A 23,812-nucleotide genomic window follows, 5' to 3' on the forward strand; every position below is an offset into this window, starting at 1 on the left:
AAAGATAAGAGAAGTAGTGCAGCGCGCTGTCGATTTGGTCCCGAAACAAATCCCCCGAGAGAGAGATAACGAACGTCCCCTAGCGCGCGCGTGTCCTGAGCATAACGTAATCATCCCCCTGGAACAAAGGACATCGGTAGATCTATGAATGTCCGTCCGTCCTGATCAAGTGTGATCATTACCCCTAAGTTTCGACTCTCGATGTGGCAAAGTTCGATATAGATCTGTTGAGAGGCGGCGGCCTTGCGACTGGCAACTAACGTGGCTGAGCTTGACCTGAAACTATATGGTCGTCTGCTCCTGTCGGCCGTCACAAGACACCCACCACACAAAGCGGTAAAACGATTGGCAATGAAGACTGACCTAGCCGGAGTCGCACATAATATTAAAGCATATCTAACGGATACAGTAAAATCGGCCAGGTCCCACTCCCGTATCAAATACCAGAGGGTCATACTGTACACTAAGAAACAGAAAAAGAGCCTCGACCTCGAGCGTATTATAAACCCTCCCGTACCGCTGCTCAAACTTCGGCCCGCAACCATCACCCCCACCCACGCTCCAGATCCGAAAGCCTCGCGTGATTCCATGTTCGAAATCCATTCCAGTCGAGTCTGACTTCATCCCTTGCCTCTTGGACGCCGAGTCTCTTGTCCACTCGACGATCTCGAGGAGGTCCCGGTTCCTCACAGATGACAGACGTGTTGTGATTCCGATCACAGCCCTGTTTGGCGGTGCGGACCGGGGGCGATCTCGGGTCCTCCTCCTCGTCGCTCGTCGCTCCTTCATCGTCCTGATGAGCCATTCCCACACCCGGCTTCGATCCTTAAATCCCCGTCCCCACACCTTTCCCCTCCCGAACCTGCTCGACTCCACAAGTCCAACCCCACCTTACACCCTACACCCCAAACCCTGGCTCCCTATCATACCCCCCACCTCTCCTGCGTCGTCTTACTAAAGATCCCCTCTTCTACCAACCTCCTCTCCCGATCAGGCCTCAACCCGGCCCCCTCCCCCATCCCTAATCGTTGTTCGGTGTTTATAACATGCCTATGATTCCCTTGTTCGTCCCTTAAAAACTCCCTCTCGCTCCTCGTCATCCTCCTGGACTCCCCCCGGGTGCCCCTCCTGGATTCCCTCCGGGCCATAGTTGCAGTCGCTTTCTCGTCAGCCTCGGCATGCTGTTGAGAATGGGCATTCGAGCGCAGTCGTCGGAATGTACGGGCGCCGAGGGTCGAGGAAGGGGAGATCCAGTAGGTTGGGTAACGTCTTCGGCCGAGGTTCTGCGTGGACAGTTAGAGTGGGACGGGAGGAGGGTTCGGGGGAAGGGAGGTGGTTGTGGTCGTGGTCGTGTTCATGGTCGTGGTCGGGTCGTGGTCGTGGTCGTGAGAGGGAAGAGAGGAAAGAGGAGAAAGGATTCCAGTGGATCGAGGTTTCGAGGTTTCGAGGTTTCGAGGTTTCGAGGTGTACGAGACATCAGAGGAAGCCGCAGAAGAGAGAGAGAGAGGAAAAAGGCGAATTAGAACTTTCAGTATTTCAAGTTTCAAGGTATGGTCCGAGTAGAGTGGTGGTCATCACGGATGACGATATTGACGACGACGATGACGATAACGATGGACTCACATTCCAAACCAACGCCCAACCCAATTCCAAACAAGCCGATACCATAACCACATAAATATACCTCCAACTCATCATGATCGCCCCTCCTTGCGTAGCCGCTACCAACGCCGCAGCTCCTCCTGGCGGATGAGTCGTCCCCGTGAGCTGCATCGCCAGTAAAGAGAGGGACATGGAGAGGGCTCCGTTGATCCACCCCAGAGAGCCTAGTTCTCCGGAAGTTAAGTTCGAAGTCGCTCCGTAGTTGTTAGACAGTCGGAAGAGTCTTGTCAGGCCGACCGAGATGACGCAGGAGATAGCCGACCCGCCTATGATGCTCCTCGGCTGAGCCAACGGGCTCTCAAACTGACTATACGCCAGTACCGCCCCGGCCCCAAAAGCAGCTACTATCAGTCCATTCCCCGGTACCCCGGCAAAAGCCCTGATCATCACCATCTCAATCAAAATGATCCCCACAAAACTCCCCACTGTGCTCCATATATAATTCTCATACTTGAGCGGGATGTGGGAGAGGTACTTGAATGGAGGGATCCCCAGGGGTTCAAAGGGCGGTTTAAGGCCTGGCGGGCGGTACCCTACGAACCGGCCTATGAGCGTGGGAAGGTAATATCGGATATCTTCCGGAGGACCGTCTTCTGAGAGTGCTTGATCTCGAGCGTCGTCGGCGTCCTTGTCGTTGCCCTGTCGACCTGTCTGTTGTTTTTGAGGTGGTTGTGATTGTGATGGTGGTCTGTTCGAAGCAGAGGCGTTGGAGGGATCGTGCGGTTTCTCAGAGTTGGCTGGGATCGCATGAGGAGGAGGAGGTAACGAGGTGTCCCTGGCCGTGGACGTGGATGAGCCCGACATGCTAGGTGATCTCGTCGTGGTGGTAGGCATCGCTGCGATTATTATTGCTATTCGACGATGACTATAGTCAATCTGGACAAGTCGAGGTCGATCTGAACCACCATATTTGCTGACCCGTTGTCCTTGAAATATGGTCATCGTCGATTTTGATGATGAAATCTATTTCGAGCGATGACGTCGACCCCCCCACGCCCTCTCCGCTTGGCATCACGTGACTAGACATGCGTCAGGGGTTGACGTGAGCCCACAAGACAGTGCTTTTCGAGGAGAGTCTACCTAGATGTGTGTGTGGTCATACAGTGTGTAGAAGCCTAGAGGCTAGAGGATAGACAGCTCGTACATCAAATCACCCTGAAAAATTGGACCCTTTGCGAAGAAAGAAAAAACAGGAGAAACGCGTTCCCAGCAGAGAACAAGAGGGAAGAGGATATAGTCCTCTCGCCCAACGGACTCGCTCGTCCGTCTAAATATGCCTTTCCCCCGGTCCTGATATGTAGTCTGGAAAGTCGCCGGTAGTTGTGGTCATGGATCCGATTTAGAACTCGTTGTTCCTCCCCATCTTGTACTCTGCGAACCGGTGCAAGATGATATCATCCCCGGTCAGCTCGTGCAATTCAATTCGTCTCTACCCGGTCGCAAGCGGACCAGTTATGACCAGCTCATACTGACTATAAGGCGTCCCCTTCCTCATCCTCTCCCGATCGTTCCTCGGCCTATGCATGTCCCTCTCTCCCCACGTCCCCTGCTCCCTCGCCTCTTTCGCCAACCTGCCCAGATCCTCGGTGGACGGGCGGGTCCGTTCGATCCGCGCAGGTCTGCCCTGATTGGACCCGGCCGGTCGACGAAAGGCCGCCTGATCCTGGTCTTGAGCTCCGGGAGCCTGGTCGTCCTGCGACCCATGGGCGTGGGCGTCGAGAGGATCTTCCACGACCCGATCTTCGGTCAACGGGGCGTCCGAGGGAAGACCTTCGAATTCGCGTTCACGGGCGTCTTCCTCGGCTTCGATGTGTTCGTGTTCTGTAGAGTCGATCGTCGGAGTCGTGGTCGTCATGGTCGTTATCGTCGTTGTCATCGTGTCGTCATCGTCGTTGTCATCGTGTCGTGATCGGCGAGGTACAGGATCCATTTCGATGAAACAATGATCGGCCAGACGGTACCCAGTTTTGCATAGCGTTCAGAATCAGCAACGAGTAAAAAGAGCCATAGAGACGTTTCTGCTCTCGACTAACCAGCGAAATGTTCGATATCCTCCGGATGCGTATAACTCTCATCCGTCTGCGTCTCCGGGGTGTTGTGGTACAACTATTGTTGTAACAAGAGCAGACCGCGGGTAGCGGGTAGCAGGATCGGGATGAGAGATGGGGATCAGGAGGGTTGAAGGGAGATGGGGAGGTAAACGGTCAGCTCGATCAGGTTGAAATGTATATGATGAGCCGCGGGAGGAATGATAATCGAACGAGAGAGAGAGAGAGAAAGAGCATGAGGAGACGCAGTGAGAACACTATACTATGCTTACTTCTTCATGGTGCAAGAAACTAGATCAGAGCAACAATCACGCGATCGACGATCCAACGAGCACGATAAGAAACGACAAGAATCATCACCATCAGCTCCCAAAACAAAAAATCACCCCTATCTAGCCCCGGAAGCCAGACTCTATGGACTCACTATTCCTCCTCGCTCCCATAATGATGCCCCAACCCACCCCACCCCGTAAAACTAGGCAACCCCTCCCATCCTCCTCTTACAAACTCTTCGATACTAACCCTCCCATCTTTATCCGTATCCAAGTTCGCAAGGACTTTGGCTACGATGATCTGGCGTTTAGATTCCATAGCCGGGGAGTCTGGGATTTCTTTCTGCGGTTTGTTGTATTCAGGGTTGTTCGGATTAGTTTTCTGGGAATGGGACAGGTGTAAAGGATGGTGTAGGCCGTAGATGGCTTCGATCTCGGAGGGGGAGAGGTAGTGGTCCCTATCCAGGTCGTGGAGGCTACAAGCACAAGCACAAGCACAAAAAGACAAAAGACACACAAGAGACATCAGTCACATTCGATCTAGAGATTGAAAAGAAAAGAGGGGCGGGGGGAGAGGTGACGTACTGGAAGAACGACTCGACATCAAAGTCCGTCAGATGATGTTCTTCTTGAGCCTGTGACCACGACCATCAGAAATCAGAATGTTCTCTTCAGCTACTACTTCTCAATACCTTTCCCATAAAGTAATATCGCAAACAAACCGCCGGGAAGACGGGCAGACGAAGGGGATACTGACGTGTTTCTGCATATAATTCCTATCATCGATCCCCTCGGCGTTGAGTATCGGTGGAGCGTGTGAGCCGTGTGCCGAGGTGGTAGGAGCCAGGGCGGCTAGCAGGGGGACGATCGGGGTGAGTGAGTGGAAGTACATCGTGGAGCTATGTAGGGATATTGTCTAGCTGGACGAGGTGATTGGAGGATGATGGGGGGTTGTACGAGTTGATGGGAGAGTTGATGAGGTTGATGATCATATCGGAGCGAGGTCGTTGAGGTTCATCTGACGTAACGGGTAATTAATCGAATTTTGCAATTGACACGTCATCCTAGTAGCCGTCATCTACGAAACGAGACAACCACAACACTCGGCGGAAGGGACATGAAGCCCTGGACTACCGCCTGAATACCACATCTAAGCCCACTTTCTTCTTGGCTATTGCACAACATCCCAGCCCTAGTATCATCGTGGTTTGTCATTCGTCAAAGGATCCCCACGGTTTCCCCGCGTTTCAAACAAGACACGCGCCACTCGCGCTCGACCTGCACGAAGCTTGATCATTCTGATGGATGAACCTGGTCAGTCTCGATCCTCGGAAAATCAATCAGTCCTATAAACTTGACCTCAAACATCTCGCTTGGTCAATTTCTGACCCCCTATCACATAGGAACGATCCAGAGATGCGTGTCAACGGCTGGATGACTGATCGGGATCAGAATCTGAAATGAGACTGATGATGGCGTCCCGATTGGGGATTCATGGCGGAAGTGAGGATAAGATGGGTCGCAAAGCCCGAGGGGTCAAAATACTGTAGATATTGATATGATTTGCATTACATGGGGTTTCGATACGAGATCAGTGTATCAATGAGGAAGCGCCGAGTGTAGACAACAGTCCAGTACAATGTAAGCGAGTATTCTTTCGGTACAGATTATTTTTAAGATTCTCCACTGCGTTCTCGACGGTCGGATCTTTGACCTGATTGGCAAGTTCGTCTAGGACCTTTTCAAGGCGAAGTTGGGGCGCTTGATACCCTCTTGCAACCAAATCTGCGATATCGGCCTGTGAAACAAAACACAGCCCTGAGCGCAAGCTCGATGCCTATCACGACGAATTCGATCTACTGACCAACCTGTGTTCCTTATCGCTGGAATGGAAGAATAATCGCATGATTTATATCAGCCCTGGGAGTCAAGGGTACCATCAATATGCCATGCCGATATATAGGAAAGAGATCGCTTGTGCAGGTAACGGAAGGTGGCCGATGGGGATCTCCTGTAACCCGCTGAATGCATAAGATCAATTGACAGGCAGGACGAAGTGCAGTGCCAAACGCACGTCAAATTATTTCCTTTCACAAGCGAGTCGCAGATCATACCCATCTGGAATCCCCATACTGTATGAGTACGCAACGCTGTCCTTGTCGTACAGGCCCGACTGTCTGTCTGCCGGGTCTCAGGACTCGCGCGAGCGCGGGCGTGAACATCTGAGACGGCTGGTTAACCTAGATACATCAGTAAACGCAGGGCCACAAGCTCGAAAAAGTACGTAGATAGTTGGCGAAAGTACCATTTCAAGTCGCCGAGAGCATTGCCGAGCATACATATTTGACAGCTCGTTCACTTGTCGAATGGCGGCAAGGGAAGGTTACCGGTCTGCCTGACCACTTCTGCTTCACTGATCCTTTGCATGGTCAGACGGCAGACATATCATCGATATCACAATAGACACGCGTTCAATATTACAGTGAACTCATGACCAATATCACTGCAGGACTCAATTCTATGCCACTCCCATACTTTGAATGGGTTTGCGCGCTAGGGCCACCAACTTTGAAGGCGGCTGCGCACTGGGTTCACCAATCTGCTGATCGATGGGGTACAAGCGGAAAGAAAACCTGTACCCCGTCTCCCCTCCGTCGAGTGGATTGACACCCGCAAACACCACCAAGATCGTTTTGCCATTGACCGAGAGTCGGGAAGCCAGGTCCAGCGCCTTGTCGAGCCTCTCTTCCAACGCCTTGTGATCAGTGTTGCTAATTTCGAACGTGCCACTTTCCCACGATCCTTGTTTGATCGACCCCTGTAACGACCGACCTCGGGGTCCCCAAGTGACCTGATAGTTATCACCACCGCTCAACACGTTACCTGACGTGTCGACATCGGAGATGATCTTGTCGCACACTTCTTCCTGCTGAATGATGCGCTCGAACGCTTGCAAGAATGCCTTCGGTACATCGGTCTTCAAAGCTGCGCCCGCAGCTTGGAGGCTCACCCATCGTTCAGCTGGGGCGAAAGGTTCGGTCTTCAGAACAGACCCTTCTTCTTTTGAGCCTTTGGAAAGACGATTCTTGACAGACCTCCATATGGACGTCTTGCTAGAGTCTCCGGTTGTAGGCGGTTGTGATTGGGAGCCAGCGGTTTGGGACTGCGACTGGGAGGATGCCCCTGTGCCAATGGTAGTCTGCTGACTGTTGATCGAGGAAGGGTTGAAGTTTGTATTGGGTGAAGCCATCTTGAAGAATGAAGATTTCAGAAAAGGTGCTACTGGAAGGCTGTCATATCCCGCGTCTAGTCAATCAACAGGTATTGGATGGCCATCGATACAGTATATATTCCACTCAGGTGATCTCGAAAATCGCCTGCTTCTCAGTCCAATAGGAGTCTCCTTTCATCAAGGAGACGGAGAAGGTCTCATTAGATACTGAACCGCGTCATAGCCAGACTATGAATCACGAGCTTGGTGGTTGCCACGGGGTAAAGGCGGCTTCCACTGCTCGGATTACCACGAGCAAACAAAGGAAGAACAAAGTCGAGAACGCAAGCGGAATACTAGCCAGAGGGAGATACAGCGGCAGTATCAGTAATCAGGCTCCTCAAAGGATCAATTGACGCAATCGATTGTGCGATACTGTACAATCCACAATTTCATCGTGATCGAAAAAGGCTTTCAAAGTCCCTTCCATCATTTACCGTGAGGTTTACAATTGGATCGATCAACTACGTATCGCTACGAGCGGAAATTGGACACCAAATCTGAAGCCTTGACAAAACGGTATCATTGGGAAGTCAAGGCAAAGACGGGGTCGGAGCATGTCTGTCTCCCTCCTGGGCTTCAGCTCCGGGCCTGGTGGGACTTGTTCGTGAAAACATGTCGATCAGATTCGTTTGCTGTATCGTCATCGCCACCCGCCGCGTCTCTGCTTTGAGCCTCGAGCGTTGACCTGTTCATATGCATATTGATCACTCATACTCCACCCCTGCAGTGTGTACATCAGTCGTAGGGAACAGTTGTGACCAATGGCGAGTTCGATATCTTGTCATTTCACGCAGAGAGCACGAAAGTAAGCAAATGATGTGAATCTCACAGGAGAGGTGTTTTGAAAGATTTCGTCGCCTTGAGCAAAAATAACAATAAATGATATCTAACATATCATTCAAAGAGGTCGTAAAAGCAGTCCTCAAACGGTCTTCTGTTAAAGGTACACTCTTGGCTCCGGTACAGGCTGAATGACAGCCGGCAATGGTCTTTGCCAAACCATTCCGCAGGTTCGAAGACAACAACAAGACTCATGTCCATGTCGAGCAGTAAGAGCCAGTATGCAGCACGTTCAGGTGGTGTTTTGTTGAGTGCAAGACATTTTTTGTGTGGTACCAGAAACTCAGCTTTACCTCCTAAATCTGGTTGCAACAAGCTTTTCCAAGATTCCTTGTCCTGATACAGAATGACATGGTAAACTTCGGTTGGTCTTGGTTCTGTAAGTGGAATATATGTCGAATGCTGTGCCGGGGAAGTGGGCCTTGCTGAGAGGATCCTGTGGAACCACCCATTATTCTGACGAACAATATTCTCAAATAGCTTCATGAAACCCTCTGTGGGTTGGGTCCTGATCTTCCTTGCGCCCTGACCGTAAAATTGATCCTCGATGCGGATGGTCATGTATGACACTGAAGCATCGATCATGAAAAACTGGATAGAGTGAAACTCGTCCCGGTCCTCAGTAACACTCTGGCTCTTGGAACTGAATGGCCAAGTAAACCGGCTGTGAGCCCTTTGTGCACTCAAGCTCGTATGCTGTGATTCGAGATCGCTTGCAGAACTGGTGTGATCCTTTTCACTTCGACTCGCCTCAGAAAAAGCAATAGTGCTGTTTTTAGAAGAAGACATGGTTGATGATCAGACTGATATATAATCAAGCGGCTCTGTACATTCCCCAATCAACATCGAAGGAAGATTGTAACGTTATCCCCAATCCAGCTCCCCCATTTCCTCTCCCCTCTTTGCTTCTCGATTGAAAGGTCTTCCTTTCATTGGGTTAGGGGTTATCTGGAAAGGTTTCAAGGCTCGATGAACCCAGGCAATCCATCTTACACCACTGCCTGAACGTACTCGACAAGTGGTCGTCCCCGGTAACCCGATCGTCAATCGTTCACTGGTACCTATCCTATCGTCCTATCGTCAGCTGAAATTATGACGAGCGACTTTACTTTGAGTTTAAAGTGAATCGATGATAAAATGCTTATAATTGGAGACGTTGGGGCAGAGATCGAAGTGGCGACAGAGTCTAACCCTAGAGAATCGCGGAGAGTTACAGCGTCGCAGCGAGTGGCGCAAAGGTTACAGGATAGACGCCAAGAACCATTCCGGCGATGATATTTGCCTTAAATTGCCATCAATCATGTCATTTACAGCAAACGTCATTTCAGCACTTCTGGCGCAGGCTGGATTGCAAAGTTACATTCCTCTCCAAGGTACAGGCTGAAGGAGATTATGTGACGGCCGTCATTGAAGTTCTCTACAGGCCAAAAGACAAAGACGAATCCATTGTTTCCATCTCATGGCCATAGCATGTATGCAGAGCGTTCCAGCAAGCTCTCAGCGAGCAATGAAACATCCTCCTCCGCCACACAGAAATCGGCGCCGCTGCGGTTCTCTCGCTGCAGAGATCCCCTCCAACGATTGGCGCGCTCGCGCAGCACGAGATGGTAGAACTTCGGGATGACAAGCGGGAGGTCATGAAGACGCCTAGGATCAACTTCGCATTTCTCTGAGAGAATCATCTGGAACCACTTGTCATTCCGATTGATGATCCGTTGAAACACATCCATGAACTTCTGGCTGGATTCCGTGCTGATCCCTATGGCACCGGGGCGCAAGAAACGGTCCTCTTCGTGTATAGTTATGTACGGTACTTTGATCCGAGCGATCTAAACAGTAGACGGGCCGTCCTGGCTCCGGGTAGAGTCTTTGCTTGTCCAACCAGAGAGCCTAGACGCCAAGCTAGACTTCAAGCGATCCCAGCCTGTACTACTCGTAAGCTGCGACGCGCTATCGAACAAGCTTGTAGAAGAAGCCTTGTCAGGCTGACTAGCTTGGGACAGAGACGCGGTTTTGGTGTCAAGAGAAAACATGAGGGCCTTGTAGAACCGGACTGGTGATGAAACGACTCGGTTGAAGGGTCCACCGGAACTATGACAAAAGCCTGCGACTATATACTCCACTCTTAGGGCTACCCGTTTTGCTTTGCTTGTCAGTCCAGACACGTATTCCTTTCATTCGCCCCCGCCCCGGAGAAGGTTTCAAGCCTTGACAGGGACTAGCCAGTCACGTAACTTGACTGCGCGATTAGCTCGAGGTGTTATTGGATGCGAGGAATTGCGACAAGGGTATGATATCCTGGATGTCTTTCCAATATTCTTTTCCGCAGTACTTATCAAGTGTATCATGTACGAGTACGCAAACTTGATCCTGTTCCATCAGAAAAGTACCATAAAGCTGCAACGTGAGACAAACCTTGTCAGCGAATCTTGGATGGACGTGTCCGACTTGTCTCGACGCCTGACTCCGCCTTTCCGAGCGCAGCCGGTCATCCTCTCTTGATCCTTCCGGCGCGGTCCAGCCGCCCCTATGGAAGGACGAGAGGGATCGATCCGATCTGACAGAGTCAACGGCTGGTAGACGTCCTTTTTCTTGACAGCCAAGAAAAGAAAGTTTGACGAGTCGCTCATCGTACAGTATAGAATGGCCGGGCAAGCTCCGCGTTCCATCCCCTTGCACGATTCGATTGGCAAGGTCAGGAACAGCTCTAGTACGGTAAGCTCGTGTCGACCTGCTCATGGATGAACTGGATACCAATTGATGCGCACAGCAATGACGACTATAGTATAGCTGGCGATGAATCATAAAGGCTGCGGTCCAAGAACTATGTCCTGGTAGTTGTACAAGCTGAAGGGGAGATCGTAGTGCTCCTTTCCTTTTCTCTCGTCGATCACCTTGACAGGCTCGAGAACGATGACAACGCAAACTCCATCAAACGCTAAGGGCTGACAGGCAACCTTTTGCGTGAGCGTGGGCTCCCTCGTAAGTTCCCGGTGGACCGCATCCGGAAAGTCGAACGTGATTCCTCAATCCCAGCCTTGTATGAAGTTGCCTCTCCAAGATTTCCTGAACGTCCACCAAGATAGACGACAGTCTCGTTCTATGAGAGGTGCTGGCGCCCGCTCCTGGTCATTCGGTTCATTCGCTTTCATCAAGAATCTCTTGCGCCAGTCAGGGCATTGACGAATGGCATCTTCGAAAGCCTTCAAGAATTTCGACTTCGTACTGGTAAGAATGGGTTCTGAGGGGTACCGCGGTGTGGGTAAGGTCGATGAGGTCGTTGTCCTGATGGATACGTATGGCACATCGATCAGGTTGATCGCGAGTCCGGTGTTTTTGCGTTCCTTGTTGGTAGACCTCGAGAATCTAGAGAGCCAGCTTGGCTTCTTGGATGGTTGACTGGAGGAAGGGGGAGGTGAATGTTGAGTCCTGCCATCGGTGGTTGTTAGCGAGGATCCGGTTTGATCCTCAGTCGGACTAATCATTAAGGAGGTAGATACGATATTAACGCTGAGGGACATGATCGTGATGGAAGTGGCTTAAAATACTATGGGAGCTGTTTTAGTTTTGAGATCAGTTCTTGGTGAGATACAATACCTGTCGATGCCTCGAGATATAGACGCTCAGCAGGCCTCTAATGGGAAGCTTGATGTGGGATACAGTGATGCCCTCCTTTCATTTGCTCTCCGGGTGACATGACGATCATATGACGTGGTAGTTTCCGTCAGCTGACGTAAAACGTCATGCCAGCCGATAAGCACAGTCCAGCTAAGCGGATGCACAGCATACCATTTTATATTTCTTATTTGTACCAGCACTTCCGTTTCTTGCTGCTGTGCTGCTGTGCGACACGCATACGCTTCTTTACCCCTCGTCCGCGACGGTTGGCGTTCTGCGCTTGCGATGAAACTCGGGCGATAGCGCAGCGCCTCTGACATGAAATTTTAATTGATCCCGCTCAACTCCCTAGTATCTACAGACGTCTATCATACGGAACGGAGCCGCCCAGGATTGTACATAGTAAAGGTCAGTAGGTACTTTTCGTCCTTGATGTAATGTCCATCCGGCTGTATCACTTCTAAGTTCTTGACAGGTTCAAACACAACGATCGGATGGACTCGATTATCTATCGGCCCGTACGAGAGTATGCACGCGAACCGTTTCGAAGGTTTGCGTACAATCGGTTCAACGGTTCCGCTGTTGACAGTAAATGTGCCTTCTTGTCCGGGGTCGTAGCCTCGCTCAGATGAGTCTCTGCCCAGCCAACCTTTCCATTCTGGGTTTAACGTCGTACCCTCCATGACGAAATCGTACCTCGCCGCCTCGTCGGCACCACTCGCTAGTTTACCGCCTGCGTTTCGACGGATTGAGCGATGTCGTTTGAGGATCTCCTGAAACCAGTCGTGATGATCATGGATGAGGGTCTTGAATGCTTTGAGAAAGCCATCCCCAGGTTCGGTGCTGATCTCGTTGCTCTTGGAATGTTTGCCAGGCGCCCAATCGCCATCCTGGGCTCGTCGGACTTCATGTCCTCGTCGCTCGATGGGCTGAATCTGAAAATGTTGATAAGCCCGTCATGACCGCTGCCATTGGTAAACAGACTGCCTATAGAACTGATCAGTACAGACATCGTACTGGCTCCCCTGACTGACGTGCCATCAGTCGAATTCTGCGTTCCGTCGATTTCCCTACGATCTTGCGAAGTGTCCAAGGAGGAATAAGATTCATCGGTGGAGTTCACGGACTGCATATTCGGCAAATGAGTGTGCGGATCGAAACAAGCACAATTATAGATATTCGGTATCCAAATGGGGGATAGGGAGGTCATACAGTAATGTGAGCTTTATCTCCCCATCAGGCGGACCTTCCTACATCCTATGCCCATCAATGACACCATCGTATCAGTGTTACCTTCATCAAAATCACCTGATGGACAAGTGCCGTAATCTGGAGCACATCATTGTGTCATCACATGGGGCAATGTTCCCTGCTAACGGGCTTGTCGACCAAGGACAAAGGAGAGAATCTGCTAACCGTATCTTTCTGCAGCATAGCCGCGCTGATTTCTGAGACCCCTCGAGCGCACATTTGAATGATGTACACGGTCGAAAGGGGCTATGAGAAGCTTCCTAGACATGCTGGAGGAACAGGATACAGGCGAGGTTCAAGAGACCATCGGTCGAACAATCCTACAAGTGATCTTGGTACAGCTCCCAGGTGAAGGTCAACTGCTTGACTCGCACAGGAGGTCTACCAGGGGCGCGATGATGGTACATGACTTCTGGAGTCAGTCTTAGTACCGCATAACGGGTCTCATCATTTCGCAATTGACAGACTCGGACATCCTCCATCGAGCCAAGTTCCTCTAACAGAAATGAGGGCGGAGTGTATTTCTCCTGACGAAAACCGGCAGAACCGTTGGGATCGCAAAACGTTTTCACCCATCGCCGGAACTCCCCTTCCATTGGTTCCAGATGAAGCGCGAACTGAAGAATACGACAATCAGACAAATTGTTGCAATCTCGAAACCGAATCACATTGCTTACTGATGCCACCGTTCCGTCAACGAATGCTTGCTCGTACCAACGGTCGGATTGGAAGAGGTTGTTGAGACAAAAGATGTCGTGTTCATCACTCAGGTGCTCGGGGCGCCGCTGCCCAGAGCTTACATGATCAGTGAGCATAAGAATATCCCTTTTCGCCTTGGGTAGATTTGGCTGGGGAGGTAGATGACCACTAAAATCCTCGGAGAACCTCATCGAACCGTGATTAGTCCTTTCTGAATCAGACTGGCTTGTCGAGCTCGATGAACCGGCGACACTGACATCGGAGAAGGTTAGATTTCCTTGAACTTCAGATATATCTGGTACTTCTGCCATATTTGACCGGGCCTCCCTGTTTCGGGTTGAGGTCGCAGCACAAGTGATGCAGAGAGGGAAGACGGCAAGGTGAAAAGGTAAAAGCACGGGTGTATATGTACCTGAAGTGTTCCCTGTCCAAGCCCAAGATACCTCACCGGTCGCTCCTTTGTTATGATAGCTGATCGCCAGACTGGCCCTTGTTCCTTCAGCTGGCAAGGGCTCCGCTTTCATGGTGGAGCCTTGTCGCGCATGTGACGACGGCGAGAAATTCTCACCAGCTGTTGCGTAAGATCCCACCGTAATCTGTTTACCGTCCACTACAAAAATCTGTAAGTAGTACAATCACTTGCCAAGAAGCTCATCTTAGCTGCAGAGGACGAACACGACCAAGCCCAAGCTGTGGCAGACAAACATGACCGAGGCCCCGCTACAGGAGACAAACACGACCAAGGCCAGGGCTTGTTTCGGGGTTGCCACAAAGGCCATCGGCCCCAGATATATTCAGAAAGTTTCCATTATGACTTTCAAAGACACCCAGGCCATCAGTGATGCATATAAGCTGGCAACACCACCTTCTCTCAAGTTCGTATTAAGCTTTGAAGCGGATACGCCTAACGCCCAGCTCGTCAGCATAGCAAGTCGTCTTGACATCAAGATGGACTGGGTGTTTATTGTGATTGGAAGCTGGTTGAACGCACAAGAAGTGCAGAGGCAACTTCCGCTGACGCATTTCGATTGAACTACGATCGCCGTTGGCCAAAATCGCGGGACTTTTCCGGACAATTCGAATGACTATGTACAGTACAGCATTGCGCTTGATAGAGTACAAAAGGAGGAGTCTATAGTGATATACATAAGTGTATGAAATTCCAAAGGCAAGATGAGTTGTACGGATTAAAACAAGCACGATTCTAGATATTCGGTATTTAAGTGGAAAAGATGAAGGGCATGAAGTAATGTGAGCTTTATCTCCCCATCAAGCGAATCTTCCTACATCCTATGCCCATCAATGACACCATCGTACCGGTGTTCCTTTTATCAAAATCACCTGATGGACGAATGCCGGAATTTGGATCACATCATCGTGCCGTCACATGGGTAGCAAGCTTTCCTGCTGACGAGCTTGTCAAGCGATGACAAAGGAGAGTATCTGCTACTGTATCTCTACGCAGTATGACCGCAGTCATCGTTGGAACCTCCAGAGCTGCATTTCGAAGCCGGGTCTATCGAAAAGAAGCTGAGTATGTTGAACTGTGAGAGCAGCTAGGAAACGGTCTCTTTTGTTCCTCGACCCTTGTGACGCGGAGCAGGTTAATGGCTAACCTTTGTCACATGATGCACGATATCGCGCCACACGATTCTACCATGATGAAAGAATCTGATGCTCCCAAAGTCAATATATGAAGAAAACACTAACAAGTTGACTTCTACTACATACCTGATGCTCCCAAAGTCAATATATGAAGAAAACACTAACAAGTTGACTTGGAGAGCATCAGGGTCAAAGAAAAGTAGAACTATACTATGTTTTTGATGAATACTACTGAAGGGGTGCTAGAGACGTCGGCGTAGGGGGCGACGCGTATTTAACAGTCCTCCTCACCCCGAAGTCGTATTCATGCTTTTCGTATTCGTAATAAGGAGTCGTAGTATTTCAATATGATATGTCGTCGTCGTTCGAGTAAAGAGAGATGTCGTTGTCGGAATGAAAAGAAAGATACATTCGTAATGTCGATCGCGTACGCGCGAGAGTCGTATGGTCGCCGGTGCTCGTGACGGTACCGATGCCGCCCTTCGGATTAGGCGGTCATTCCCATGGAGATCTTGTGTTTCTCGAGTACAGCTCGTGGGACATTCTTGGTAAGAGCGTCGGCGATGTTGTGTTCGGACTCCACGTAGACGAGATTGACTTGTCCTCGACTGATCGCGTCTCGGATGTGATGGTGTCGGATATCGATATGCTTGGTGCGAGCGTGATCGACGGGGTTGGTAGCGAGAGTAATCGCCGAGGTGTTGTCTTCGTGAATCGTGACGGATCCGGGAGTCAAGTCGAGTTCTCGCAGCAGATTCTGTTCCCAGATCGCCTCCGAAACGGCTTCGGATAGCGCCATGTACTCCGCGTCTCGTGTGGATAACGCTACAGTGCTCTGCTTGTGAGCCTTGAATGCTACCGCTCCTTGGTTGTAGCAGAACACGTAAGCCGAAGTCGATTTCCTATCTCGAGGGTCCCGAGCGAAGTCCGCGTCTACCCAGGCCTTGGGCGTCTGCTCTTGATCGCCGCCGTACAAGATCCCGTGATTCTTGGTATGGTTGACGTATCTCATGACCCGTTTGATCGCTACGTAGTGATGTTCGAGGGGTTGAGAGGCGAATCGTGAAAGGTAGGCCAATGGCAAGGCGAGGTCGGGACGAGTATGGCTGAGGTACATCAATGAACCGAGGGCGGTCATGTACTCCGAGATGGGAAAAGGCGCGTAGTCGGTCTTGAATAAATCGTCGATGTTCCCCATGGGTACGTTGGCGGGTCGGCAATCGCTCATACCGAACTTTTCAAGGATGTCGTTCGCGTACTTCTCTTGACTGATTTTCAAGGTTCTATGCTTGCGATCCCTCTTGATCTCGATCCCCAAGAAGACGTTGGGTTCACCGAGGCATTTCATGTCGAAGATCCGTCCCAACTTCTCTTTGACCTCGCTCATCCTTTCGACGGAGTTGGTCATGACGATGGAATCATCCACGTAAACGATGATGATAGTGATAATCTTGCCGTGCCTCGAGAAGAATACCGCTTGGTCCGACTGAACCTTTCTCATGCCGAGGGAGGATCCCAACTCTCGTTCGTATGTTTCGTACCAGTTCCGTCCGGATACGGTGAGTCCGTACACCGACTTGTCGAGTTTGCATACCATGGGAGATCCGTCTCGTCCGAGTAAGATATTTCCGTTTTTGTCCTTCGCTTCGAATCCCTTTGGTTGTTTCATGAATACGGGAATGTTCAGGTCGCTATGTAGGTACGCAGATACCACGTCGAACTGTTCCATTTCGAGATCCATTTGAGCGCCAACCGCGAGTAGGAGCCTGACCGTGTTCATCTTGACGGTGGGCGAGAAAGTATCCAAATATTTATCGGTCATCTGATCCCCGCGAGCGACTAGTCGGGCCTTGTGCCTGATCGTTCCGTCCGGGTTTTCTTTTCGGTTCAAGACCATCAGATTATCGATGACTTTGTGGTCCTTGGGCTTCTCGACCAGATGCCATACTTTCAGCTTGTCCATCATGCTCAGCTCTTTCTCGATCGCTGCTCTCCATTTCGGTCCATCTTTTCCGTTTACCGCTTGGATCGGGTCGATATATTGCGTCGCGACCGAAGCGAAATGAGAAAGTTTCTGTACTTGCGATGAGTCCTGCTTGGCAATGTTCACGAACAGTTGATCGACGTCCTTCGCTAGTTCCGTATCCAAGCCGAAGTTCTCGGCGATGGCATAGCTCAACTGATAGTCACGTAAGTGATCGGGTAACCTACGTTGTCGAGTAGGACGTCCAGACCCGACCGTATCAACTGAACTATTAGTATCTCCGGAACCGGAACTCGAAGGTACCGAGTCATTCGACGTGGAGGGTACGATTCCTCGTGCCGGGGGCTCGTTGTCAGCTTCATCTTCCTCGTTCGAGTGCCCATCGTCATCTGCGTCGTCTTCTTTCGGTTCGGTTTGAGACTGAATCTCTGAGCTGGCTTCGGGGTGAGTAACTTCGATGCGGAGGTCGTCCTCCTGATTCTCATTACCCCTTGCTCCGTCTAGAATTCTATCTTCTTCGAAGAATTGGCAGTCGTCTTTCCTGATCTTCATCATCTTGTGCTTCTCACCGTGCCAAACCCGGTATGCGTGGCTTCCGTCTTCGTAGTATCCCATGAAGATACCTTTGAACGATCGATCGTCCAACTTGGTCCGGGTCTCCGGTGGTACGAAGGCCCATACGGGGCACCCGAAAGTTCGTAGGGACCCGTGTTGAGCTTCTTTTCCGAACATTCGTTGGAAAGGAGTCGTATTTTGCGGGATGGAGGAGTTAGAGACTCGGTTCCTTGCGTAACAGAAGCAGTGAAGGGCCATCGACCACCAACCTTTCGATAGTTTGGTCTCCTTCAACATGGCCCGAATCCCGTTCATAACCGTTTGGTTTTCCCTCTCGACTACCCCGTTGTTTTGGTGGGCGTACGGCGCGGCGGTCTGTACGATGATTCCCTTTTCTCGGCAGTAGGTCGCGAGGTTGCCTTCCGTCATTTCTTTCGCATTGTCGCAGCGAATCGTCTTTACCTTCTCGCCAGTTTGGGTTTCGAAGAGAGCGATCTGGGTCTTCATCCAATCGTACAAACCGTCCCTAGTTTTGAGTAAACCAGGTTGTACGTATCTCGAGTAATCGTCCTTGAGCAAAGCGAAGTATCGGTAGCCATTCATAGTGGGAACGTTGATGGGACCACATATGTCGAGATGAAGGAGTTCCAAGGGTTTGGAAGCCCTAAGGTTCTCGCCGTTGTATGGGCTACGTTTGGTCTTTGTAGCGATACACGTTTCGCAGGTGAAGTCTTCGGTTCCCGAGAGTTGAACTCCTTTGAGCAAGCCGAGCTTGTTCATCTCAAGGATTCTACCTTTTCCGACATGTCCGAGTCGTCGATGCATGGTGAGTAGATCCACATACTCGACCTTCATGTGGAGAGCGTTCATCGATCCCTCGGGCATGGTATCGATTTGATAGAGGCCGTTCGATCTCGACGCCGTGATTACCGTCCTAGGGCCGTCCTTGACTTTGGCTTGATTGCCCAAGGCCGGGAACTCTAAGCTAAGTCCCGCCTTTTGAAGGGCCGAAGCGGAGAGCAAGTTGATGGCAAGGGTAGGTACGTACAGCACGTTCGTAAACGTCACCCGAGAGGGAGCGTTGTCGACGTTGAATACCATACGAACGGTGCCGTATCCCTCCGCGTAGATCTTCGACCCGTCCCCGATCGTAATAGGTACCTTACACGCCTGGTAATCGGTGATCCAACTTCGGGTGGATACCATGTGGCCGCTCGCTCCGGAGTCGAGCACGACGGTTGGCTTCTTGACAGCTGCTGCCATGGCAACGTCCTTGCCGATGTATCCCAACCTAGGTACCTCCTGCCCGATCGGACATTCGACGATGAATAACTCGAAAGGGTCATCATAGCTAGGTCGCGACGAGTGGACGATCAGTTCGTCACCGCCCTGCTGTGCGCTGAATACCGATGACGATCCTTCGCCATTGTTGGCTTCGGCGATATAAGCCTGTCGAGATGGATGGATCGGGGTACGGTTGGCGGAGTACCGAGGGTTGTTGTTGGTACGGTTCGCGGAGTTTACCGGTTCGGGACAATTGGAGGCGTAATGTCCTGCCTGCTTTCCGCAGTTGTAGCAGGTGACCTTCGACAAGTCTACCTTCTTTCGGAAGCGATTGTTGTTGTTATTGTTGTTGAATCGCTGTTGGCTTCGGTAGTTGTTCGACTGAGCCATGAGGAGTTGTCCGTCTTTGACAATAGCTCCCGGTTCCTTCACCGTAGTCTGTCGGGCGTTGATGCGATCCTCGTATCGCTTGAGCTGCTGCAGCACCCATGACATCGAGAGTACGTGGGGCTGAGCGTCGATGAGAGAGTTGACGGTAGCGACAGTGGAGTCGAACTCAGGGGGTAAGGAGTTTAGGAAGATCTCGGTGACTTGTTCTTCCGTCTTGTCGCCTCCCGCTCTTTGGTACTCGGTCCAGAGTTTGTTGATAGCTTTATAGTGAGCTTCAACGGTAGTACCTTCCTCCATCCTGATGTTCTCGAGCTTCCGGTTGAGGATCTGACGAGCGGTGCGGCCGCTCGCTTGAAACGACCTCTTAAGTACGTTCCATTTCTCGGCTGCCGTCTCGATCCCATCGGTCAAGTATGCTACCGAAGGTCCGAGGTATTGATCGAGGATGGCGTTGGCCTTGTCGTTCTTGTCGAGCCATTCGATCAAGGCTTTCTTTTCGGCGGGAGTGTTCGGGGGTCTGGCGACCTTTCCTCCTTCTTCGTCCTCCGTAACGAAGATAGGTCTGGCGGCGAACCTCAGGTCTTCAGCTCCGGTGACCGCCCATAAGTCCTTTAAGACCAGGGTAGCTTTCATGCGTTGTTGCCACGCATAGTAGTTCGATGATCCTTCCAGGATCGGAGTTGAAAGGGCAGATTGAAGGTCGTTGAGGGACGACATGGTTGATCGTGTTTTTTCGTGTCGATATCGGTTTTGGTTCGATCGATGTTTTTCGTGTCGTAATCGTTTTTTTCGGTTTCGTTTTCGGTTTTCGTGGGTGACTACACTGCTTGTGTCTAAGGCATGTACGTCTGGGTCGTACAAAGACAAAGCTCGAGTGTTCGTCGATCGTTGATTTGCGAAGTATCAGATTCTTCTTTGTTCGTGGCCGTGAGCCGCTACCATGAAAGAATCTGATGCTCCCAAAGTCAATATATGAAGAAAACACTAACAAGTTGACTTCTACTACATACCTGATGCTCCCAAAGTCAATATATGAAGAAAACACTAACAAGTTGACTTGGAGAGCATCAGGGTCAAAGAAAAGTAGAACTATACTATGTTTTTGATGAATACTACTGAAGGGGTGCTAGAGACGTCGGCGTAGGGGGCGACGCGTATTTAACACATGAACTGGATCAAGAGTATGTGAGAGCTACGGCGGTAGCACGACTACTCGCTGAGAAGCATGTCTCAAATCACAGAAAGCTGCTGATCTCAATGCTGAGCAATGCAGGTACAAGACCCTCTCAGCACATGGATGATGATCTGTAGCGTTTGGTCAGAAGAGATCATACAATTGGAAACTTTTGCTAAGATAGATCTAGAGAAGACGGCTTGGAGCAGTACTGAAGTCGAGCTAGGACTTTTGAGAGAAATCTGCAGCCGCCGCGACTGATCGCTTCCAGCGGATCCCGAGCTCCCGTGTCAGAACGGGAGGACCATCGCAATTCTCGCCGAATCTTCGCTCGTCTTTCGATGGGATGAGCGTGACCAAGGCGTACGGGTGTCCCTCCTTATTCAGCTGGCAGACACACTGGGATGTGATCCGGTCAATGTTGGCACGCGCGGTGAAAGTGAGGCGCATGTCCTGAGCACCACCGAATGAGCCGGCAGAGTTGGCCATGTTGCCAACGAGAAGCGCAAAAGTCCCCAGAAGGGACTCCGACCGAGGCCAGAAGATTTCGATCTTTGGAAAGGAAAGGTCAGTTTGCTTTCTTATTTCGTGAGATTCTAGGTCATGACTTACTGGAAACTCTTGCTTCATATCAAAGAACTTTTCACAGAACTCGAAATTCCAATGAATGTATGCTGTGAGGCTATCAAGTATCGCCTCATCCTTCAGGCGATCGATTTGAGGAATGCTGTCGAACGCGTCCTCATCTGTAAGCTTGACCATCTTCCATTTGGTTTCCGAAGGAATGACAAATTCGGATGAACTGATGGACACCAGGTGATCGAGGCCGGCAGCAAAATACTTTGACATAACAGATGAGACAGTTCCTACAGTCGAAGAAGGGGAAGTCCTCTGCGTCATGCTGGGCTGCGAGCCATCGAGATTGGTCGGGGCTGTGTCTTGCGTAGGCTCGAGAGCACCTTCAGAATAATGGAGTTCGTCCTCCATGATAGATGTAGTTCGAAGAAAAGTAATCAGGCGACATCGGAATAAAGAGCGAGAGGAGCGAACTGAAGACACCGCTATTATATACTTGTGTCTGATGCCCTTTGAGAACCCCAGATTTGTAAAACCGAAGTAATCCTTTGTTGTTATGATCACGAGATGCAACTGATCACGAGACCTAGCTGATCACGAATCTAGGTAATCACGAATCGCTCAGGCGTCAGCAAACAGCACAATGATTGGCCGTATTGCGAAAGGCTACGAAGCCTGAATCGTGCGGTGTCGAAAGTCCTCGGCTTACTTTGCCTGTAAATCGACGCTACAGTCCGATAGCGCAGCCTATAGAGAGGGAAGAGGATGCGAAGAGCACATACTCCATGCTTTGATTGCTTCTTGACACAGTTGATCGAATCCCTTTTCGGGGGTTTCATCGAACCTTAGTATGCCTTTGGTAAAGCCAGCAAACTGAATATCCGCAGAATTTATCGACAAACTTGACTCAGGACTCAGATCTCGCATGTGCGCATGATAGTACAACAAAATCCGAAGACTACCGTGCGAACGCCTATCAGCTCCTTGTTTTCCACGACAATTTCAACTGCTTGACGTTGACTTTCCCTAGACCAAATTCTAGGTTCCGGGTAGAAACCTCAGGCGTCAGCGTGAGCACTACCCAATCGCCATCGTTCCGGCGCAACTGGCAGACACTACTTCCTTCAATTCGCAGTAGGTGGTCCACTTCATCCTTAAATATAGCGCAACGTTGAGCTCCACGAAGATAGGAGGATTTTGCAGAGACGAGTTTCTGTATGATCCATACTCGAAGTCCTCCACATGTGAACTCCAAGTCGAGCAGAATCTTTGTGCGTCGAAAGCCATTGAGATCCAATCGAGGTGAACATCTTGCACCTGAGGTTCAATACATCCGATACTGTAGCTCTCGACTGACCTCGTTCACCGGTATATGCGCAACAAGGAACTCCCGCTCATACCAACCATCGCGCTGGAAACAGTCATTGAGACTCCTCAGGATGTCAGGGTCCGTCAGACGCATTGTATGAGCATCCTCTGGGGCTAACGCGGTTTCAGCAAGCTCGACAACCTCCCACTCGTCTTTTGGTGGGGACGGAACGTCACCGCTAGCTCGGCTGAAAAAGCTTGAGAATCCTTTCGATGAGCCAGATTCCGTATGTACAGCATCCGCGCTGTTGAAAGTTGTGTCGGGAACATTTGCGTTGACAGAAGCTGACTCTTATGCAGTAGTGGGGAGCTGTCCAGAAATGTCGTGTTCAGTCGTCATATTTGCTGTGGTCTTGGGAAATAGTCCGGATGGTGGGCGGAGAGGTGAAAGCTGAACAAGGCGACCACAGGGCGGGTCAGGAACACCGGTGCTTTTATCGACATCCCCGTTGATGCCTTTGAGGGCCCTAATCGCCTAGCCCCTAGCGTTCCTTTGTCCCTATTTCCGATCACGAGACTTAACTATCCACGAGATCAGAGCTGATCACAAGACTGAGTATGACGGCCGCGACAATCCTTTCAAAGCAATCCCTTGATGAACGTCATGCGCCGTGCTGCGCCTACCTGTGACATGGTAAAACAATTGACACAAGTCTGGCGCGAGATGGCGCAAAAAGCACAACAATACACGCATGCTGTGAGGTCTACATCGGATGACCACATATTATTCACCACGATCTAGGCATTATCGAAATACAAGTCTCTCAATTGCTGTATCTTTCGCTGTCTGGCTGCTGGCTTTCAGTTCTTCTTTGCGACCTGTACATCATTGCCTTATGACCGGGATTACGTTTGGATGTACCGTCGCGGAAAGGTACCAGGAAGAATTGGCCTTGACCGTAGTGTAGCTCGCACGTATCTCATCTGTTGTTCGTGGTTGATACACCAGTGCAAATACGAAAAGAGCCTCCCAGACATACTCACACGACCAGTATTCCAGCCGCGACCCGCGACTGACTATCAGACTTCAGGCTCCGAAGCACGCGCTGAAACCACTCCATGCGCTACGTTGATTGACCGGTTCTCCCCCGATATATGTACTCGGCGCAGAGTACACCGGGGCCTACCACTTTGACATCCCGATACGTAATGCTCTTCTGCACTGACGGTTAACGGCGGAGCATTGTGCTTGTTCTCTCGACGAGCGCAACG

At 50.7% G+C, this 23,812-nt stretch overlaps 6 protein-coding genes across 6 annotated transcripts; all 6 read right to left on the reverse strand.

Annotated features, from left to right (window-relative positions):
• Positions 1 to 898: 898 nt before the first annotated feature.
• HD553DRAFT_302018 (HPP family-domain-containing protein) lies at positions 899 to 2,550 on the reverse strand. The gene is made up of 2 exons (XM_046178682.1): positions 1,624 to 2,550; positions 899 to 1,283 (listed from the first exon to the last, which is right to left on the reverse strand). Exons 1-2 carry the CDS (start codon positions 2,494 to 2,496, stop codon positions 924 to 926), a joined length of 1,233 nt encoding a protein of 410 aa, XP_046039895.1. The 5' UTR covers positions 2,497 to 2,550; the 3' UTR covers positions 899 to 923.
• Positions 2,551 to 2,731: 181 nt separating this feature from the next.
• HD553DRAFT_346791 (uncharacterized protein) lies at positions 2,732 to 4,940 on the reverse strand. Its single transcript, XM_046183242.1, has 7 exons — positions 4,740 to 4,940; positions 4,568 to 4,617; positions 4,135 to 4,458; positions 3,983 to 4,001; positions 3,696 to 3,768; positions 3,136 to 3,483; positions 2,732 to 3,033 (listed from the first exon to the last, which is right to left on the reverse strand). Exons 1-7 carry the CDS (start codon positions 4,872 to 4,874, stop codon positions 3,002 to 3,004), a joined length of 981 nt encoding a protein of 326 aa, XP_046039896.1. The 5' UTR covers positions 4,875 to 4,940; the 3' UTR covers positions 2,732 to 3,001.
• A 1,560-nt stretch (positions 4,941 to 6,500) lies between these two features.
• On the reverse strand, positions 6,501 to 7,232 carry HD553DRAFT_337947 (uncharacterized protein; the record flags this gene model as incomplete). The annotated part of the gene is made up of 1 exon (XM_046182310.1): positions 6,501 to 7,232. The coding sequence occupies one exon, from the start codon at positions 7,230 to 7,232 to the stop codon at positions 6,501 to 6,503; it is 732 nt and encodes a 243-aa protein (XP_046039897.1).
• A 2,321-nt stretch (positions 7,233 to 9,553) lies between these two features.
• On the reverse strand, positions 9,554 to 11,617 carry HD553DRAFT_320999 (uncharacterized protein; the record flags this gene model as incomplete). Its single annotated transcript, XM_046181202.1, has 5 exons — positions 9,554 to 9,855; positions 10,087 to 10,187; positions 10,512 to 10,768; positions 11,047 to 11,162; positions 11,185 to 11,617. The coding sequence occupies 5 exons, from the start codon at positions 11,615 to 11,617 to the stop codon at positions 9,554 to 9,556; spliced, it is 1,209 nt and encodes a 402-aa protein (XP_046039898.1).
• A 6,197-nt stretch (positions 11,618 to 17,814) lies between these two features.
• HD553DRAFT_266472 (uncharacterized protein) lies at positions 17,815 to 18,123 on the reverse strand (the record flags this gene model as incomplete). The annotated part of the gene is made up of 1 exon (XM_046177486.1): positions 17,815 to 18,123. A coding segment is annotated over one exon (309 nt), but the record flags the coding sequence as incomplete, so codon positions are not given.
• A 462-nt stretch (positions 18,124 to 18,585) lies between these two features.
• Positions 18,586 to 18,909, reverse strand: HD553DRAFT_266677 (uncharacterized protein; the record flags this gene model as incomplete). Its single annotated transcript, XM_046177495.1, has 1 exon — positions 18,586 to 18,909. A coding segment is annotated over one exon (324 nt), but the record flags the coding sequence as incomplete, so codon positions are not given.
• Between the last annotated feature and the right edge of the window lie 4,903 nt (positions 18,910 to 23,812).

This window comes from Filobasidium floriforme (genome assembly GCF_021052385.1).
Source record: "Filobasidium floriforme strain CBS 6241 chromosome Unknown HD553scaffold_1, whole genome shotgun sequence".
NCBI lineage: Eukaryota > Fungi > Basidiomycota > Tremellomycetes > Filobasidiales > Filobasidiaceae > Filobasidium > Filobasidium floriforme.

Coding starts and splice junctions, on each gene's coding strand:
- HD553DRAFT_346791 (XM_046183242.1), bottom strand. CDS start 4,874: ATGTACTTCCACTCACTCACCCCGATCGTCCCCCTGCTAGCCGCCCTG. Junction 4,618..4,739: donor GGAATTATATGCAGAAACAC/GTCAGTATCCCC, acceptor TCGTGGTCACAG/GCTCAAGAAGAACATCATCT. Junction 4,459..4,567: donor GATGTCGAGTCGTTCTTCCA/GTACGTCACCTC, acceptor TTGTGCTTGTAG/CCTCCACGACCTGGATAGGG.
- HD553DRAFT_302018 (XM_046178682.1), bottom strand. CDS start 2,496: ATGCCTACCACCACGACGAGATCACCTAGCATGTCGGGCTCATCCACG. Junction 1,284..1,623: donor GTTGGGCGTTGGTTTGGAAT/GTGAGTCCATCG, acceptor CTGTCCACGCAG/AACCTCGGCCGAAGACGTTA.